The sequence below is a fragment of the Halichoerus grypus genome, chromosome 9, assembly GCF_964656455.1.
Source record: "Halichoerus grypus chromosome 9, mHalGry1.hap1.1, whole genome shotgun sequence".
In the NCBI taxonomy this organism is placed as follows: domain Eukaryota; kingdom Metazoa; phylum Chordata; class Mammalia; order Carnivora; family Phocidae; genus Halichoerus; species Halichoerus grypus.
In genome coordinates, this window is record NC_135720.1 from 27,696,401 (window position 1) to 27,716,664 (window position 20,264).

General features: G+C 38.9%; 1 protein-coding gene across 4 annotated transcripts in view; it reads left to right on the forward strand.

Moving 5' to 3' along the window:
• Positions 1-20,264, forward strand: part of MAP3K5 (mitogen-activated protein kinase kinase kinase 5) — a 191,932-nt gene that overhangs the window by 60,754 nt on the left and 110,914 nt on the right. For all 4 annotated transcript variants that reach the window (XM_078054681.1, XM_078054679.1, XM_036097478.2 and 1 more), the window contains 5 exons: positions 7,495-7,518; positions 12,791-12,984; positions 13,750-13,918; positions 15,068-15,174; positions 18,236-18,406. In XM_078054681.1, the coding sequence (XP_077910807.1) occupies positions 7,495-7,518; positions 12,791-12,984; positions 13,750-13,918; positions 15,068-15,174; positions 18,236-18,406 (665 nt within the window). The remainder of the gene's footprint in view (positions 1-7,494; positions 7,519-12,790; positions 12,985-13,749; positions 13,919-15,067; positions 15,175-18,235; positions 18,407-20,264) is intronic.

Here is a 20,264-nt window from a genome sequence, read left to right on the forward strand (position 1 = left end):
ACCTAAATTGAATTTTTACTTGTATCTAGTGAATCCACTCCGATTCCATAGTATTCCTAAACCCATCATTTTTTTCCCCCTTTTTTTTTTAAAGATTTTTTATTTATTTATTTGAGAGAGAGAGAATGAGAGAGAGCAAGCACATGAGAGGGGGGAGGGTCAGAGGGAGAAGCAGACTCCCTGCCGAGCAGGGAGCCCGATGCGGGACTCGATCCAGGGACTCCAGGATCATGACCTGAGCCGAAGGCAGTCGCTTAACCAACTGAGCCACCCAGGTGCCCCATTTTTTTCCCCTCTTACACCCCCAATTCCTTTTCTTAAAGTTTTACCTCCCTTATCAAAGTTAATTACTAAGAGAAATTTAGTTTTTGTTCGAATTGTGTATGAAATCAACATTTGTATTTTTCCAATGGTTTATGATTTTTTTTAGTTTAACAGTGAATTTGTCTTGGATTCTTTTCAGTACTTTTTAATAGCACCCACTTAGCCAGTAGTATAAGTTACATACTCAGTAAATGTTAGGGAAAGAGTCATTCAAAAATACGACCCTATAAAGTAGTTTAACAATTTAGTAGTGGACTGGAAACATTGACCCTGTGTCCTCTTAATATGAAGTGCTACCTCTGGACATTCCTGCAAGCATCCTGCTAACTTGATAACTGACCATTGATTTGTAAACCTGGGCACTCTGTCCTGTCTCTGGTGCAACATAGCCCTCACACACACTTAATATTTCATGGAGAGATCTTTCTTTCTGTTGGGAGAGGAAACAGTCTTGTTTCTTTATTTTACTTCTAGGAATGACCTACCTCTTTTCTGAGCTATAGTCATTCCACGTCAAATTGTAGGGGGGAGTGATTTGGGGAAGGAGCAGATGAGTAGCACATGTGAGCACTGCTTCCTCAAGATTTTCTCTGAGGATCTTGAATTGACAAACTAGACACATGGTTTATTTAGCACGAGTTGATTTCCCAGTTGTAGAGTCCATCCCTGAGTTTGGAAGGGGCTGGAGACTGGAGAACCCAGTTTTCTTTCATGTCAGTTAGCAATATCACATCTACTAAGGAATTTTCTGTATACTGGGTAGAGTATGCCTTTGCTCTCCTTTCTCATTCCTCCGTTATCCTCCCCAGCTCTGCCCAACATTTCTAGTGTCTGATTACCATTTTGTCAAAGAAAGAAAGGAAGTCTGTGCTACACTGTCATCGTATCATGAGTTGGCACCAGGTATTTTCTTCATCGGTAGAGACTTTCATCATAGGCCCATGAGTTAGAATACGTTAAAGAGCAAGAAGGAATACTTCTGCACACAGAAAATAAGAATCTAAAAGCCTCCTGACTCCTACCCAAAGGGGGCAAGGCTTGTCTGAATTCTGTTCCCTTTTGTTCATTATAAATAAATGATCCTTCTGTGCAAGTTGATCTCTGTGGCACTGTAACACATCATCCAACTTAGGTCATTTTAGAATGCATCCTTGAAATTTTTACTGAAATTTATGTGAAAAATGTGATTTACTGTACAGAAATCCATAGTACCTCTAGCTATACAACAAGGTTTTGTTGTTGTTGTTGTTTTTTTAAGAAATACCTGCATTTGAATAATTTGGTCCAATTAGGTGTTGCTGAAAGAAACAGCTGGTGTCAAAGAAGAGGAAGTTAATTATAATAGCAACACATTATAAGGAGAAGTTTGTGTTAAAAAGCTGTTTCAAATTCTGTATGTGTAAAATATCACTCATCAACATCCCAGCCCCGTTTAAAGACCTGTCTCTACTTACAGCAAGACAAATTTATTTAAATATAAAATAAAACTCAGAGGGAAGGACGAGAGAGTCTAGAATTTCTTGTAGGATTACTTTCCAGCTTTGGTATAAGTTAACTTGACTTTTGGTAGGTTGTTTTAATTAACCGTTGCTCATATCAAGAGCAGGATGTGTTCTCACCCCTCGTCACTAAACAATACGGGTTATACAGTGTCTCTAGATCTGGTTAAATAGGAACTGAGTTGGGGTTGTTTGCCTTGATAATATTAAAACTCATACTGTGTATGTCTTTAAAATGCTTAAAGTACTTTCATAAGCTTATTTCAATTGTTCTTTAAAAACAGTCCAAGGAGATAGACAAGTTAGGTACTTACTACATGGACGAGGCAGATAAAAGATACTTCCTTTACAGATAAGAAATAAACCCAGGGTGCCTGGGTGGCTCAGTTGGTTAAGTGACTGCCTTCGGCTCAGGTCATGATCCTGGAGTCCCGGGATCGAGTCCCGCATCGGGCTCCCTGCTCAGCAGGGAGTCTACTCCTCCCTCTCCCGCTCCCCTCTCTTGTGCTCTCTCTCTCTCTCACTCTCTCTCTCAAATAAATAAATAAAATCTTAAAAAAAAAAAAAGAAATAAACCCAGGGAGATACAGTGACGCAGAGGCACACACAGTTAGTGTTGAAACAGGGCGAGCCCCATGTTGTCTGACTTGTCATCGCTCATACTTCTAAGTCTGCACACAGATTTCATATGTCCTATAAAAATAGAATTTTCTGGATTCTTATTAGATCATCAAGGGTTTTTTTTTTTTAACTTGAGCCTTTATACAAGCATAATGTGTAAGCACAAGTATAATGCATTTCCTAACTGTAAAGATGGGCCAGTTCTGTGACACCTGTGTTGGAGTGTTCTTCCTGAACTGGCTCAGCTTTATTTTAGCAGCGTGCTTGAGGGTAAGGATGAGTCCCACCTCCTCAGTGAGGCCCAGGGTGTTCACAAAACAGCCCCTCAAATGTTTCCTAGTCTTGTTTCGAAGTTTTGAAATTAGGTAAGAGGATGGAGCTGGGGAAAATAAGAAATATTCCTCTTTTACCCAACTTTGGTGGAAAACTTGCCCAGTTCCCCTTGGACAGGAAGAGGGATCAGAAGGGAGGGCCCAGAAGGTCACCAGCTGGGGGCCGTGTTCTTCCATGGTCAGGAACTCCCAGCCTGCTCCTTTTCTTTCAGGAAACTGAGATCCTGCTTGCTAGCTCTGCTTCTCCCACCCTGAATCAATTTAACTTGGCAACCCCACGCCAGCTGTTCCCACTTCCTTCCCCTGGCTGTAACTGCTTAAATCCTAGGCACAAACACTTTCCAGTTGTGGAGCTACTCCATTTATTTATCCTTAAAATGACCTCTGCGAAGTTATATTGTCCCAAATAGCTATCAAAAGTTGTCTTTGTCTCACCTTGCAAAGAGACCTAGATTAGATTGTCTCTTTTGTCTTCATTCCCTCTTTGGTTATTAAAGGGTACTGGAGAATTTAGAAAAAAACATTTCTGGGTGTTTCTGGTACAGGCAGGGGGTACGCTGACCAGATGGCCCCTAAAGACTTCAGACAAGTCTGAAGTTGCAGTGAGGTAATGCATCCTCAAAACATTTCACTGGGAAGGAACTGGAGTTTATTTTATTGTCTTATTTTGAGGCACTTTAGTTGAGAAGTTTCAATGCAGTGATGTGAAATACAGCAGTTGTGTCTTAAATTGATACCCCTTCCTCCTTTTTTTTCTCCTTCAGTGTGTTTAGTAGACGTTAAACATTCACTGTTCTGCCTGAGTAGGGAGATACCTTGAGAGGTCTTGTTTGCTATTTATGGTACTGAGTTAAAACGCACAAATTGTCCTTTTTTTCTTCCGAGTGGATGTGTCATGTAAGGTTACATCATAAACTGTGAGTAAACTCTGTCTCCTTCAAGAGAATAACTTATATTCGTTTAACCTCTATAAAACATAAGCAACAGTTAATAAGAATTCAGTAGATCCTAGGATTTTTTTTCGTTTAACAGTGAATTTTTATTGGATTCTTTTCAGTACTTCTAAATAGTAGCTAACTTAGTAGCATAAGTTACATGCTCAGTAAATGTTAGGGAAAGAGTCATTTGAAAATATGACCCTGTAAAGTAGTTTAACAATTTAGTAGTGAACCAGAAGCAATGAACCTGCGCCCTTTTAATAAAAAGTGCTGCATCTGGACATTCCTGCAAGCATCCTGCTTACTTGCTAACTGACCATTGATGTGTCAGCCATGGCTCTCTGTCCTGTCTCTGGTGCAACATAGCCCTCATATACACTTCTTATTATTTCCTGGAGGGATTTTTCATGGGAATGATTTTAATACAGTTTCCTAATTTGTTATATTGCAAAATGAAATGAAAGCAAAGAAGACATGTAAGAGGCTTATTATTCCAACGAGCCATTCTTCAGGAAGATGTAGCATATTGGTTCTAAGCCAACAGCAGCTTATTTTCTGTAGGGCCAAGCAGAGGGAGCCTTGAGCCTGCTCAGTGTTCCCCACTGCGCCCTTTATTATTACCTCCATTTCTGGGCCCGGTGCGCCAAGAGAGAGGTGCTAGTAGAGTAGCTCCTGCGCTGGGCATGAGAGCATCTCTCCTTCCTGTGGCACAAGGACAGTGCTCACTGTGATAGGCCTTTAGCCAGAAGCAAATGCTAGAACACAGAGTTGGAAGAGACGGGCAGTCACTCAACCCAACTCTTAGTGTGTTATATTAGAGAGAGGAGAAATGACAGAGCCAGGACTTACACATTTCTACTGTGATTCATAGCCCAATATTTTATACTTTCATTAACTTATTCATTTATTCATGCTTTTATTGAGTACCTACCATATGCCATTTGACTTACTAGGCAACCAGTGGGGTATGAAGATGAATAAAACATCTGAGATGCTCATGATGTAGGATGGGAGAATCCTATGATGACGCATCTGCAGTTGGTACCTGTGTTGTCCTAGAGGTCTGAACAAGGGGTAATGGTGGCAGAAATAAGGACATCATCTACTTCTATTGGGAAGATTGGTGTCATTGAAGGCCTTCACAGAGAACGGACTTCTTATGCAATGCACAGAGGATATTGTGCAGTAGGGGAAGAAGAGAAGGACATTCCCTTGTTACTTGGAGGGAGGAGAGGGGGGTGTTACTATCACAAGAGAGCAGTGTCCGAAAGACTATGGTTTACTTCTCTGAAGAGATGCTCCGTAAATCAAGTTTGGAAAATTCTGCATACTGTGTTACTGGTTTTGTGATTATCCAGCATTGTTGTATTTATTTTTTCATGAATGATTGTGTGTGTGTGTGTGTGTATGTGAGAGAGAGAGGGAGAGGGAGAGAGAGTCAGGGAAGGGGGGGTGGAGAAAGAGAGATGCACTACCTATGAAACACCTGTGGGAAAAGCTGCTTTGACTCTTCCTCCACAATGTCACCCATTCGTCTCTTGATTTCTGCGCCCTGGGCACCACTATTGTCCAAGCCCTTATTTTGACGTCCCTGAACTTTTGCAGTGCCACCTAAATGGTCTTTTCCCTCCAATACTAAATACCACCGTCGAATTAGTATTTTTTTAAACTTTAACAAGATTTACCTTTTATGTATTTGTCTTTCTTGGGTAACATATTTACCTGATACAAAAATTTAGAAGTGCAAAAAGATATATAGTGAAAAGTCATTCTCTCATCTTTGTCCCCCATCCAGCCAGCTCCCCCTCCACTGGCAACCACTATTGTTAGATTCTTGAATATTCTTCTAGAGAGATTTTATGAATGTACAATTTGAATTTTCTTTTTCTCCCCTTGATACATAAATAGGAGCATAGGTTAAAAACCATTCTGTACTTTGATTTTTTTTCACTTAGTTGGCTTAGTGTATCCTGGAGATCTTTCCATATCGCTGCATGAAGAACTTCCTCGTTCTTTGTTCAGCTGCATTGTATTCCATTGAATGGATGTACCATAGTTTATTCAACCAGTTTCTAGCTGATAGACATTGATGGTGTTCCTAGCCTTTGCTGTTACAGTGTCCCAATGTGTGCTGATACTTCTTTATGTATATTGTTCACCTTAAAAAACAGTGTGACTGCCAATTACTCACAAAACAAAGTATTTTGGCATTCAGGGCCTTCTCCAATAAGGCCCCAAATAACTTTCTAATACTGTTGGTACATGCCGAAATCAACTTTCTTCTTAGTCTAATGATTAAATTCAAGATCTTTTTCAAATACCTCTTTAACTCTCTCTTTATACTTCCCAAAATGAACTAAATGAACTGTCTTTTCTAGCCCCTGATAAAAATATATGTTATTCCCTGAAGGGGCCTTTGCTGTTCTGGGTCCTCTAACTTGGATCTCCACCTTCCTGCTTTGCCTTTGGAAGTTGTCTGTCTTCCTTGGCTCATCTTGAGTTCCACCTTCTCTGCTGATCTTCCCAGGCTTCCTTACTTCTTAGTAACATTCTCTTTCTCTCGGAAACACAAGACCTTACTGTAGTATAACTCTTTTGATTCACCATGTGTGTACATATATGCATGTGGACCCAGGTATGTACTGTTTCTTTGTAAATGTGTATGTGTCCTTTTTTTTTCCTTTTGTGAAGTATTGAAGGGCCTCTTGTACTATTTTATATATATCATTATGGCTTTCAAAATTACCCAGCACCATTCCTTCCTCTATAGCTTTTTATTTACTCATCTGTTATCCTTAAAACATTCAAAAATCCTATATACTGCTCTAAGCCAATGACTTTGTCAGTTCCCCTTTGCCCCCATGTTGATCTTGGGATGAAGAATGATGGTCAGTTGGCTGGACCTTGAATTGCTCCTCTGTTCATGCCTTACCTCACCAGATCTGGCTCTTCTTCTTAGCCAGATGGACCCACCCTTGAGGCACCACAAAAGCCTACATTCCCTGTTTCCATGACAACATACATGCCATCATTTCCAAAATTCTGTCCATTTCTCTTTCTAAATCATGATTCCCCAACCTCAGTGAAGCCTTTATGCCATAGGCTTTTCCAGATTGTCTCTTCCATGCCTCTACTCATTTAAACATCCAGAAATAATGATAATGAGAGCTAGCTTTATCAAGAGCTTTTTATGCACCTGACACAGTATAGCTACATTATTTGCATGATCTCACTCCTCACAACCTAGAAGATAGGGAAACTGCCTTCAGTGTATTTCTCACATTCCACTTTTTGTTGAACAATACGTAAATTATATTTGTGACTATTTATTGTCAGATGATCTTACGTATGTGTTGGGTTTGCCCACTCTGATAAGTAGCCAATACCCTTTATTTCCCAGGAGACAGCATGTGCATGGTCTCCTCCCAGAGTATGAGTGATATTGTACATCAGAAAACTGAACTCCTTTTAGCCTTTTCCTAAAAAGATCATGGCTAATAATTCTGTGCATACATACTCTGCAAGAATGGTTTTTAGATTATTCAGTTTTTGGATTTTATATGTTTGTACCGTTTCCTTTAAACCATTGAGAATCCTTTTATGTTCTTTCATTTCCATCAGATTGTCAATTTCTCCGATACAGGAATTTATGGTATACTCCCTGAAATTTCTGATTGCTAATAAAATTGTTAATACACATTTTCCTACATCAAATAGTTTAATTAAATATTGAATTAATTTTGTATTAACTTCTGCTTTTCTTCTTTTCTCATTTTTCAGGAAATCATTTGCCAGAAGAATACTGTGAGTATTTTCCTTAATTCTTCCAGAAATTTTTTATCTTTTCTGTTCCACCAACTAATCTCTGGCCTTCTTTTTATCTCCACAAATTGTTAATTTCTCTGTTTTCCCTTTTCAGAGTTTCTGATGTATCCATATAAATATGGTTATTTTATCAAAACATTTCTTTAAAAGGAAACTTTTTACAGTAGTGGGAGATGATACTGATGCCTGTTTATTGCATATATACTTATAGTTTGGAAAAAAGTGTTTCCATAGTATATCCAATTTTGTGTAATTCTGAGTGGCACTTAGGCAGCATATATATACACACACTGCATATATGTATATGTGTGTGTTTATACACGTTTATATCTACATACACACTATATAACACAAATTATAGGTACAAATACACACGTATGTACACAGACGTATACAGATGCATAGATATCTATTATCTGTTTATCTCTACAGATTGATTTAAGTTCCTGAGTCTTGTAGTCTGCCTTTGAGACCACACCACAGAATTCCTACCTTCCACGCAATATTAAACAAAAGTTAAAAAGTGATAAAAATAAATTTCAAATTTTAAAAATGCATGAAGAAAAATTACACAATTTATATCTAAGGGAACCAGCCTTGTTATGTTAGTGGTTGTATTTTTCATTTGGAAAATAAGCCAGTATTTAAAGAATGTATCTTTGCAACTTACAGTGAAAATAATATCCTTCATAAAGATCTGCCCCTGAATTGATTTAAGATGATAAGATTAAAAATACAATTGTAGTTTTTCCTTAGACCAGAAAGTTTAAAACTTACTGTTATGATTGTACCAAGTCAGAGACTCATTGCAACATAAATAAAGTTGTCATTATGCACTTTTATTCCTCACATCTCTGCAGGAAATGAGCAATTATTACTTCAGACATCTATTTCGTGTAACAGTTTTATTAAACAAATACTGATCCAACATGTATTGTGTGCCAGGCTTTGGGCTTGGTGCCACAGGGATTCACTATGGCAGTTGAAAATGGAGGCAGCCAGATTCATAACTGCTCCGGGAGACAGCAAATGACTAGTGCCAGAGTCTAGTTCGGGGAGAAGGTCGATAAGCAAATCAGCAAAGACACATATTAGAAAATTAACTCAAGGCAATGTGCTGAAGAGCGCGTGGCCATATACCAAGTAGTCACAGAAGGTCTTTGAGAGGAGGTGGCCTTTACCGGAGACCTGGTAAGAAAGAGCTAATCATGACCACTGGCAGATCAGACATGTGGAGAAGCAGGGTTATAAGGTTTCCGAGTATTGCCCATGACGAACAGGTCACCTGTTGGCTTGAGTAAGCTCCTGGGCTTCAGGGGCTGGGTGTCCTTCTCAAGAGTTGAGGGTTTTGAGCCGATATTTCAATATGTTTGAATGCTGAGTACATTTCTTCCCAGAAACTTAATTCATTTTCCACACACATACACTTATGTTCATCTTTATGTAGCTTTTAAAAATTGAAAAACAGAATCAGCATTATTTTTTTACATAAAGATCATAGAATAGGACTAAGTTTTGAACTGCAGGTTTTTACAGCCAGGAACACAGACATGGGCCAGAGAGACTGCTGTTGTTATTTTATGAGCATGCCTCAGTGCTTTGAAATTTAAGATATGGTCTTTCTTTTTCAAGAGGCAGGCTTAAATATTTTAGAATTAGTACCTTATTAATAAAAGGCAGTTATTCCGCCCAAGGTGTCTGTTCTTGATCACACGGTGTTTTCTTTATTAATTTGCTTTGGATTATCAGTTGTTTCAAACTATGGGTACAACAGCAATCTGTCAACAGAAATTGTAGTAGTAAGATTCCTGAGGTATGAGTGAGCCAACCTGGGAGATAAATAGTCTAGTTTTCATCGTTCTGAAAAAAAGTGCTTTTCTCAGCAGTTGGTTTCTTTAAAAACAAAACAGCAACAAATAAAAAGCAGTGTCACAAGCAACCCTCACACTTTCTCCCCACTGCACGCTCACAGGGGTCTTAGCTCAGGCCTAGGAGCATCCATGTGGCTCCTGAAGCTTCATCACTTCCCCAACAATGGGGAATTGGCAAAAAATATATTTATTGCCTTAGAAACATAGGAAGGAGACTCCAAAAAGTGCAGTGAGGCCAGGAACTTAGGAAGACCTTAGCATGTTGGTTATTTTCTGTGAGGACTCTGAAGCCTTATTCCATGGGGTTTGAAGGAGACGGTTGCAGGAATCCATTTTTCTCTGCTGTTTGCATGACTCTCGTTTTTCTGTCTTTACCTCTCCGCTGCTACTATACACCCAGACATCTGAGAGTCATTCTTTCCCAGAATTAGTTTTATACAGATGCATTTTTCCCTGATGCCCAGTATTTCAATAGTTATGTATCCTATTTCATGTCTTAGACACAATGACATGTGTCATTGTGTCATTAAGGCTTCTGAGGATACAGAACTTTATCCAGCAGCAGCAGAATACTATTTCGAAATGCTAATAGTGCTTTTCTGGTTTATTGGCTTTTCATCTATTTGTTCTAACTTTTGACTTGGAAGATTCAGAGCATTTTCTTTCTGAATTTTGAGTTATAGTACTTATCTAAGACAGGGGTATTTGATTCTGTTGCTCTTTTTTAACCCACTCATAGTTAAAGCTCTAGAAGCTTTGGGAAGCAACCTCTGGTGCACTCGCCTTTCTTTTCTGCTCAGGCGATAGATCAGGTAAAAGGATCAAATTGGTGGACATGCTGTGGGATCTCGGAAACATTTTAGAAGCAGGATATGTTTATTTTTCCTCTTCCTGACTAGCTTTCCAAATTATTGTTTCATGAAGGAGAACCTAAGAAAGGAACAATTTCATGTGCTTGAAAAATCAAATCTCAACCTCTGGAAGATCTTCTCCTACTTTAAATGGAAGTCAGGTCCAGTTTCTGCCTCACTACCTGACATACAACAAGTACCTTAAAGAATATTGAATAAGTAATTCATTCTGGCCGTAAAGGCATGTATCAGTTCTCGTGTGTTTGCTGTGAGGCAGTAGCTTGAGTTCCACAAAGGTGACCTGAGGCGAAGTGTTGGTGGGTCAGCATACGGAGGCCACTGGGGAGGGTGCTGACCCCTCTAACAATAATGGCATACCCTCTAGAGAAGAGTCCCTGGGCTGGAGTCCCAAACGCATCACAGACCAGCTGCATGACCTTCTCTGAGCCTTGTCTGAATCCTCGCCTATAAAACGGAGACAACAGTACTCCCTGCTCCGCGGGGAGCCTGCTTCTCCCTCTGCCTCTGCCCCTCCCCCTGCCTGTGCTCTCTCTCTCAAATAAATAAATAAAATCTTTGAAAAAAAAAAAACAGAGACAGCAGTACCTTCTTCGGTGGGTTATTGGGAACGCATGACCATTCATTCTTGGCACATGGCAAGTGTGAGTCAATGTTTGCTCTCATTGGTTTTGTTCTAAGGGGAAGCGAAGTGATGTATTGTTCCCCATAATGCTGAAATGGCTAGGATCCGTAATCTGGGCTCGCTGTGCTCCCTAAAACAGTGATAGGGTTTCCCACTTTTCTCATTTTACTTGTCAGCCCTCTGCCTTTTTTTTTTTTTTCCTCTCTATGGTTTTTCTCTTAGAGGTCTCTCATGTTTCCTTAGATTCAACCATACCAAATGCTTCCCAGGTCTGTACTTTTGTTGGAAACTCTTTTATGTTCCAATCACATATTTCCAGCTTTCTTCTGGACATTCTGACTTTCAGTGTCCTGCCCTCCTTAAATCTCAGCCTTTTTAATAGTGAACTTTCACGCTTCCCACCCCAACTCAGGTTTCAACCTCTTGAAGTTCCTCTCATATATTAACTGGAAGTCAGGTTCTGTGTGTGATTTGTTATCTGATATATAACAAGTGCCCTCAACTGTAATATGTTCATAAACAATGAAGTCTGCTTCTGCTTTCTGAATTTTTGCGTTTTTGCTAATGATACCACTCTTTTTAGGTAACCCCATTTAGGACTGTGATTATGTTTTCTTTCGTGCTCTGAATCCTTCCATGATTCTCACTGCCCAGTACGTACAGTTCAAAATCCTGAGTTTTGCATTCACATCCCTTGCCCGAGCTCTAAGATCCAGTCAGACTGACTTACTCAGGGATGTCCAGTCCAATTTCCTCTTTCTTCTTCCCAGCTCAACTTTTGCTTGCACTAGTGTTCCCTCACCTGGCATCACTGGGAATCTATAGTAGGTCAGGATGAGTGAGTGGAGAATGGCATGGGCTGAGGCCAGAGAGAGAAGCAGGATTTGGGTTCTCAGTCCCTTGTAGGCCACTGGGACATGTCTTATCTTCATCCCAGGAGCAAGGAGGGGAGCCTTATGCAGCTGAGGGAAGTGATCTGATATAGGTTGTTAAAAGGTCATTTTAAGTGATGAATCATAACTTCACCTGAAACCAGTTTTACCATGTATGTTCACTAACTAGAATTTAAATAAAAACTTGAAATCAGAAAGAAAAAGAAAGATCACTTTGACAGCTGGGTAGAGAATAGATTGGGGGGTGGGAGTGGAAGCAGGGAGACCAACTGAAGGCCAGTGACGGTGGCTTAGGCTGGGTATGTTGGTGGCCTCATCTTCCACGTGGGCAGAGAAGGTGGAGGGAAATGGACAAATAAGAGATCTATTTTGGAGGTAGAACAGACCGGATTTCGATAGGATATGGGTGGTGAAGGAAATGGGAGCCTCAAGGAAGACTTCTGGGTCTCTAGTTTTAGTAACTAGAAGGCTAATGGAGCCATGACCATGACAGAGCAGCCTGGAGGGAGCAGCTTTGTTTCGGCATCACTCACAGCAGAGCCTGTCAGGTGCAGAGCCCTTAAACGTTAGCTCTTATTCTTGTCATGTATTGATGCTGTGTCTCTGTGATTAAATTTTAAATTCCCCGAAGGCTGAAGGCTGTGTTTTTAAAACTACTCTATTTTTCCTGCAGCATACATATATCATAATGCCTTAGCCATGAGAGGTGATGAATAAATATTTAATTGACTGATAGAAGCTATGCCATACTGGGATTTTTGGGGTTTTGTTTTTTTGCATCATCTGTAAGTCCTAATTATTTGCAATAAGCAATTAAAGAAATTGGAGGAAATTTCCACTTTCATAGGTCATAAATAAGAAATGAGGTTTTTCTATTTAGCTTCACATTCAGGATGACTATTTAAAATGACTCAGTGCGGTAGGACTTGGGATTTCATTCGTGTGGAGTCTCCAGGCCAGCTCACCCCCTCCCGGCGCCTCCTCTTTCCACAGATGTGCACTGGGAACTACACATTTGTCCCTTACATGATCACTCCACATAACAAGGTCTACTGCTGTGATAGCAGCTTCATGAAGGGGTTGACAGAGCTCATGCAACCGAACTTCGAGCTGCTTCTTGGACCCATTTGCTTACCTCTTGTGGATCGTTTCATTCAACTTCTGAAGGTGGCACAAGCAAGTTCTAGGTAAAGTTGAATAATGCCGTTTGATGATGATAATGGAGTGCTGTTCTGCATCCTTTATTTGTGCATCTTATCGGATGTTTCTTAGATATAGCACACAGCCAAGAACCAGAAAAATAAAAGTATGATATCTTCTAAGTAGATAAAAGAGATGCCACATAGTTCACTGTATTCACAAGAGAACAACTTGAGATCAGAAAGGGGGCAAAAGAAGACTGCTAACTACATTATAGTAATGGTAGGGATAAAAAATATATATATATTCAAAGTACAAAAATAGTGTCAGAATAAATGTCCACAGACTTTTACTATAAGAGCAAGAATTTTGCCAAAATTGCTGATGGCATGATTATATTTTAGTTAAGAAAAACCATTTATGGTAATGTGATGATGCTGAGTCAGAAAGTGAAGGCTATATTTTGTTCAAATCAGAGGCATCCCTGATTTATTTGGAACAATTTCTACGCAAAACAGTAAAATGAAAAATAAAGTTTTGGCGTTTCAAGTGGTACATGGTAGGTTCTTGGAAAATTCATTAAGATGCAGGATCTTTACCTAAGTCTTTCTAAAGCAAAGCAGAGTGTTAAACATATATATATAGGACTCCCAAATTTCTTAATAATGCAAGATCTATGAGGTGTTCATTCTAGGCATCCTGTGAATTGAAAGTTACAAATGCTGCAAATGTCATTTGTTTCCTTATACAATCGTTGCTTTTCTTTGAAATCCTTTCTAGTATTAACTCTTTGAAATGTGTTTTCTCACCAGCCAGTATTTCCGGGAATCTATACTCAATGATATCAGGAAAGCTCGAAATTTATACACTGGTAAAGAATTGGCAGCTGAATTGGCAAGAATTCGGCAACGAGTAGATAATATTGAAGTCTTGACAGCAGATATTGTCATAAACCTCTTACTTTCCTACAGAGATATCCAGGTGAGAAGATGCTTAAAGGAAACTCTTCATCATGTAGCATGTTGAAGGAATAAGGGAGAGTTAGCATCCAATTTCAGTTAGCTGAGAGGTCATTCATGCCACTACATGTAATTTTTTTAATTGACTTTTCTAAGCTCTTCATCCTGAGAATCTATGATGAATGAAAAAGACTCCTATGAGTTAGCCATCTGTGATTGTGTAATGAAGTACTTGTATGGTAAAGGTCTGACTTTTTCCTCCAGAAGAACAAAAAGAAAAATCTGTGTGCATAGCTAACCTGGGGACAATCTCTTCTATTTTGTTAGCCTCAGACACACCTGTCAGCCAATAAATGAAAGCTGTGTTGTGGCAACTAGCAGAAATGTGGGGGGGGGGGGTTGCTTTCTGAACATAGCTCTTACTCCTTGGAATTCTGTTGCTTGAAATTGGTAGTGCTAGATCTGACTAGCCAGGAGCAAGAAATATGCAACTGATTAATTATAAAAATAACTTTTTAAAACACACCAATATGCCATTTAATTTTATTGACATGTCTTAAATTTTCTAAAATAAGGTAAACAGAATGAAATCCTCTCTGAGTTGGAGATTTGCTAATAGATTTTTATATAGTAAAATCTAAATGACTTCTAGTTTTTTATTCCCAGCCTTTCAGGCCCATGTAAAGCTTCATGAGAACAACAGAAATTGGCATACATGTAGAGGTGTGGTACTTCAGATCCCAAGACTAGGGGAGCTTGAAATGACATCATCTTATTACTTAGAAGTTCAGTCATTTGCTCCATGGCCTTGATATTTTGAAAATCATTTCTTTGAAAGTAATTGATAGGACACTGTATGCCAGGAATCTGGCTCCACGGAGAAGTAAACCACCCATAGTTAAACAATAGAGTATTATCATGCTAGATGGTGAACTGTTTGGGGGTCAGTTGTGGTAACTATATTTTAAGGTTTTTATCTATATAATCCAAATTTCTTATTTAAGAAAAAACAATTTCTTTTTGGTTCTAGATTCTTGAAAGTATTCCATGGATCCTACTTCTCTTTTTAACACCCTTCTCGGATTCAAATATCTGGTTGTCAGAAGTCATCTCATTGTCAGAACTTTCTCCTAGTAGTTTAATTCTGTGTTATTCTCCTCTTGTTTGAAAGGACTATGATTCTATTGTGAAGCTGGTAGAGACGTTAGAAAAGCTGCCAACCTTTGATTTGGCTTCCCATCACCATGTGAAGTTTCATTATGCATTTGCACTGAATAGGTAAGAAGGAAAATTTCCGTCCACCGTATGCTAACATACTATTTTGTAACCTGCATTTTCTTCCTAGGGTATTTTTTTGCCATAGCATTGAAGCCACTCCCTATTAGAATGTAATATTAATATTTCTACTTCAACCATATAAAATATAGGAAGCATATACATTGGTTTTTTTATTTTTTTGTCAGTAAAAAAAAAGCCCTTACAGTTTGTATATTTAAATTCTCTTTCGTTTTGTTTTGTTTTAATTTATTTTTTATTATGTTATGTTAGTCACCATACAGTACATCATTAGTTTTTGATATAATGTTCAATGATTCATTATTTGCATATAACACCAAGTGCTTATTACAACACGTGCTCTCCTTAATACCCATCACCCGGCTACCCCATTCCCCCCCATCCCCCTCTCCTCTGAAACCCTCAGTTTGTCTCCAGGAGTCCATAGTCTCTCATGGTTTGTCATCCTCTCTGATTTCAGTTTTCCCTTCCTTCCCCTAATGTCCTCCATGTTATTCCTTAAATTCTTAAAGTTCTTTTTTTCTCTGAGTTTATTTTTACTATTTATACTTGTTTAGAATTTTTTTAAATTGCACAAATATGATGTTATTTTTAGGCAAATATGCTCAACCCCAAGTGGTTATTTACTTAAAAATTTACAAATGCCTGGGTGGCTCAGTTCATTAAGTGTCTGATTCTTGGTTTTGGCTGGGGTCATGATCTCGGGGTCATGGGATGAAGCCCCGCATCAGGCTCTGTGCTGAGCGCAGAGTCTGCTTAAGACTCCCTCTCCTTCTCTCCCTCTGCCCCTCCTCCCCCCACTCTCTCTCTCTCTCTCCTATAAATAAATAAATCTTTTTAAAAAATTTACTAAGTAGGGTAAGGGTAATTATGTCTAGATGAACATATTCCTGGTAACCAGAGAATATTTTCATTTTCACTGCTCTGAACATATCTAATTATAATCAGAACCCCACTGGGCACATTTTAGGGCATGTATCCATGAATCTGCTAAGACCCGCTTGAAAGCTGCTACTTCCAGTCCTGCCTCTGGGCCTTCTGTCTACATCATGGCACATACCTCAGTGCCACGTCTTACCCAGAGTCACCACAGGCACCGGCCATGCTCTGGCCACACAGAGGCCCAAAGCACTGAGCTGTCCAAAGCTTGTTAGTTGTGCTGCTCTCTTCCATGGTGGGAGTTGAATATATATGTAGTTACTACAACTGAAAAGAATGAGTAGAAGAGAAAGGGAGAGACATCATGTCTCTGGGCCACATGCTGTGTGTCACTTAAGGCTTGATTATTTTACAGATGAGGAAGCCAAAGCTTGGAGACATTGAATACCTTTTCTTCAAGGCCCATAGTTAGCAAGTCATAAAACTGAGGCTCAAACCCAGATCTGTTGGATACTGACGTCTGTGCTCTTCATCACTAGGTTCTCCTGCCTCTGTCTGCAAAGAAAAAAGTCAGCGTGCTATTCAACCAGAGATTGTTTCTTCCCTTCTTTATCCACCCAAACTGTAGGACTTGCTAACTGTATCAATACGTGTAGAATGAAAATATGTTCCATTTCCCCATTTATTAAACATCTTTTTCTGTAGATTTGACAGAGTGAGATGAGACCTCCAGAGATTACCAGCTCCAACTGGCTCTCAAATAAATCTTTCTTGAAAGATGGAATGGAATATGTTCTTTTTTGAAATGAAAACTGAAAGTCTATAGAGCCGCTTATATTTTTCTTTATTTGTGTTTTATCTTTACCTTTCCTAAAATACAATATGATGAATTGATAAGCATATTTGTATGAAGGGTTATTATAAACTCAAGGTACTTAGGACAAAGTGCAAAAAGGAATTTCATAGGCAGATATATTTAAAGTCATAGAGGAGGAGAGAAATAACTTTTTGTAGCAGCTTTATTGAAATATAATTCATATATCATACAATTCACCCATTTAAGATATACAATTTAATGGTTTTTAATATAGTAACAGAATTGTATGACCATCAACACAATAAATATAACATTTTCATCTCCCTAAAAGGAAACCCATTAGCAGTCATTCTCCCTTCCCCCTCCAAATCTCCCAGACCTAGGCAACCGCTAATCTACTTTTGGTCTCTAGATTTGCCTATTCTGGACATTTCATATAAATGGAATCATATTATATGTAATCTTTTGTGACTGGTTTCTTTCACTTAGCATAATGTTCTTAAGATCGAAGAAATAATTTTTAAGAGAATTTTTTTAAAGATTTTATTTATTTATTCGTCAGAGAGTGAGAGAGAGAGAGAGGGAGTGCAGGCGAGCAAGCACAAGCAGGGGGAGCAGCAGGCAGAGGGGAGAAGCAGGCTCCCTGCTGAGCAAGGAGCCCGATGCGGGGCTCAATCCCAGGATCCTGCGATCATGACCTGAGCTGAAGGCAGATGCTTAACTGACTGAGCCACCCAGGCGTCCCTTTAAGAGAATTTTTATCTGGTTTTGACAATGATCTACACATACTTGCTATTTTAAAATGATCTACATAAAGTATCTTCCTTAGATCATCAACTGGTCACACGTGGACTTTAGGCAACTCTTGGGTTAAAGTTGGTTTGTTGGTATTGTCTGTGACTAAGTCTGTACAGTGTTTTGGAGCAAAAGCCATTGAAACCTAAAGTCAGGGTTTGGTCCTTGTCTGGATTAGTCAACTGCCCCATTTAAGGCCACAGACTGCATTCCTAATCCTACTCCATGCCCTTGAACCTATGAACCGTGAAAGTATGGACTATGAAATTAGAAGGACTATATAGATGGGTAAATGCAAATCTATCACCGTCATCAGGAAAGCAGCTCAGAAGTGATCCTTGTTAGACCCAGTAGACGTGCGATAGATGAAAAGACAAAAAGGCTTAGGACAGAGCTTTACAGGGGACTCTCAAAATCTTATGGTTGTCTTTATCCTGCCAAACTTCACTAATGTGAATCAATATATCAAGTAGAGTTTTAAAAAGATAATTGGCCTGCATTGCTTCTATAATCTATCTTGAAACAATGATATTTTTTCTCCTCCAACCTTAGGAGAAATCTCCCTGGAGATAGAGAAAAAGCTCTTGATGTTATGATCCCACTGGTGCAAAGTGAAGGGCAGGTTGCTTCAGATATGTATTGCCTAGTTGGTCGAATCTACAAAGACATGTTTTTGGACTCTAATTTCCTGGACACTGAGAGTAGAGACCATGGAGCTTCTTGGTAAGTATATCAGATAAGACACTTACTTGATAAATCCATGACATGAAAAAAATGGTTTGCAAATGGGAGTGTTAAAGTATTGTTATCCTTTAGATTGTGTATTACGAAATAAATCTTAGAATTTATAGCTTCAGTAAACAATTTTGATGAAATTCATTTGATATGGCAGAGTAAATTGGGGTAAGTTGGATGAAAAGATAATTCGAGAAAGTAACATTTTAAAAGATATTTTAAAATATAATATAGAATATAGTAACAAAAATATTTTGTGGAGAATTTATAAAAATTGATAGACATGAAAGAATACTAGAATGTATGAAAAAGTATACCAAATTTGTGGATGAGAAGACTTACTATTTTAAAGATGTTAATTCTCACCAACAGGGCTTTCATGTGACTTGACAAATTGATTCTAAAATTTATTTGAAAAAAACAAAGGGCCAAGAAAAGGCAAAGCAATCTTGGAGAACAAAGTGGAAGGACTTGCTCTCCCAGATAACAAGACCTGCTATAAAGATGTAATAATTAAGGTATTACAGTATGCGTGTAGGTATAGACAAACACTGGAACAGAAGAGAGAGACTGGAACAGAAGAGAGAGCCTGGAACAGATGGAGATATTTATGAGACTAGATTTGTGACAGTGCACTTCATGAATCAGAGTGGAAAGGGTGGACTCTTCAGGAATGGGACTGGGAAAATTTGTTCATCTGCTCGTAAAAATAAAATGAAATTGGATTTCTGCTTTAAGCCATGCACAAGAAATGAAATCCAAGTGAATTAAAAACCAAAATATTTTTTAAATACCTTAGAAAAAAACTTTTAGAATAAAATATACAAGCTGACCTTGGGATAGGAAAGAATTTCTTAGACAAGGCTTAAAAATACCATGAATCATAGAACGAAAAGATTAGGAAATGAGAGCACATCAAGATTTGCCTCTGTTCATCAAGGTTCTGCCTTTTGGAAATGGCAGAGTGGGTTCTATTGCACAGCTACTCCTGCCAATTGTAATAATTATAAACTTTGGAAAAACACTTAAGAAGGAAAACAGTTTGGAAGCATTGGTGAGTGACTAAAAGTAGTCAGAAACTGGAGAGGTTTTGATTCTTGGATGAAGGGTACCACACTGGATAAGAGATCCACATTTAAATGGGTTTTCCCTCGGGGGGCATTCCCTGATCAGCAGGGCCACAGGACAGATAAAACTCCAGAAGAAAACCAGAGTCTTAATGGTCAGAGGGGTCAGTGTGAGGCTGCCAGAGTGCCTGGAAATTGAGTGCGATACCCCCTACATAAAGGAGCCACAGAGAGAGAGCCTCAAAACCTGTGTATAAATTCTTGTTCAACTCTCAGCTAACCCCTGACATGTGTGAGTTTTACCCTAGGAGCCCAGGTGGAAAATAGTAGCCAGAAGTCTTAAGAGAGCTGAACAGAAATTTCAGCAGCTGCCCAGTGTAGGAGAGACAGACTTTGGAATTTGAACCTGAAGTTAGAGGGGCTTCATGAGCAATCTGAGTTTTCCACTGAAACTCCAGAAGGGCCACAGCGTAGGAATAAAAAACTACATACCAGGACTAAAGAAGTGCACTAAAAATTAAGAGCAAATCCGATACAGAGCCACCCTAATAAAACCTAAAGCCAAGTCCCCACATGATCAAGGTAAACCACCAACAGTTTATTTGCCTGTTAGAATAAGACTGAATACTCATAAGAGGAGTATAACAGAATCCAAACTCTACAACATATCATCTAAAGTGTCTAATACACCGTTAGAAACTACTAGATTTATAAAAAAAATAGTTAAGTGTGACAATATCAATTGTTGGCAAAGTTGTTAGAGGAAAGGGAGCCTCTCC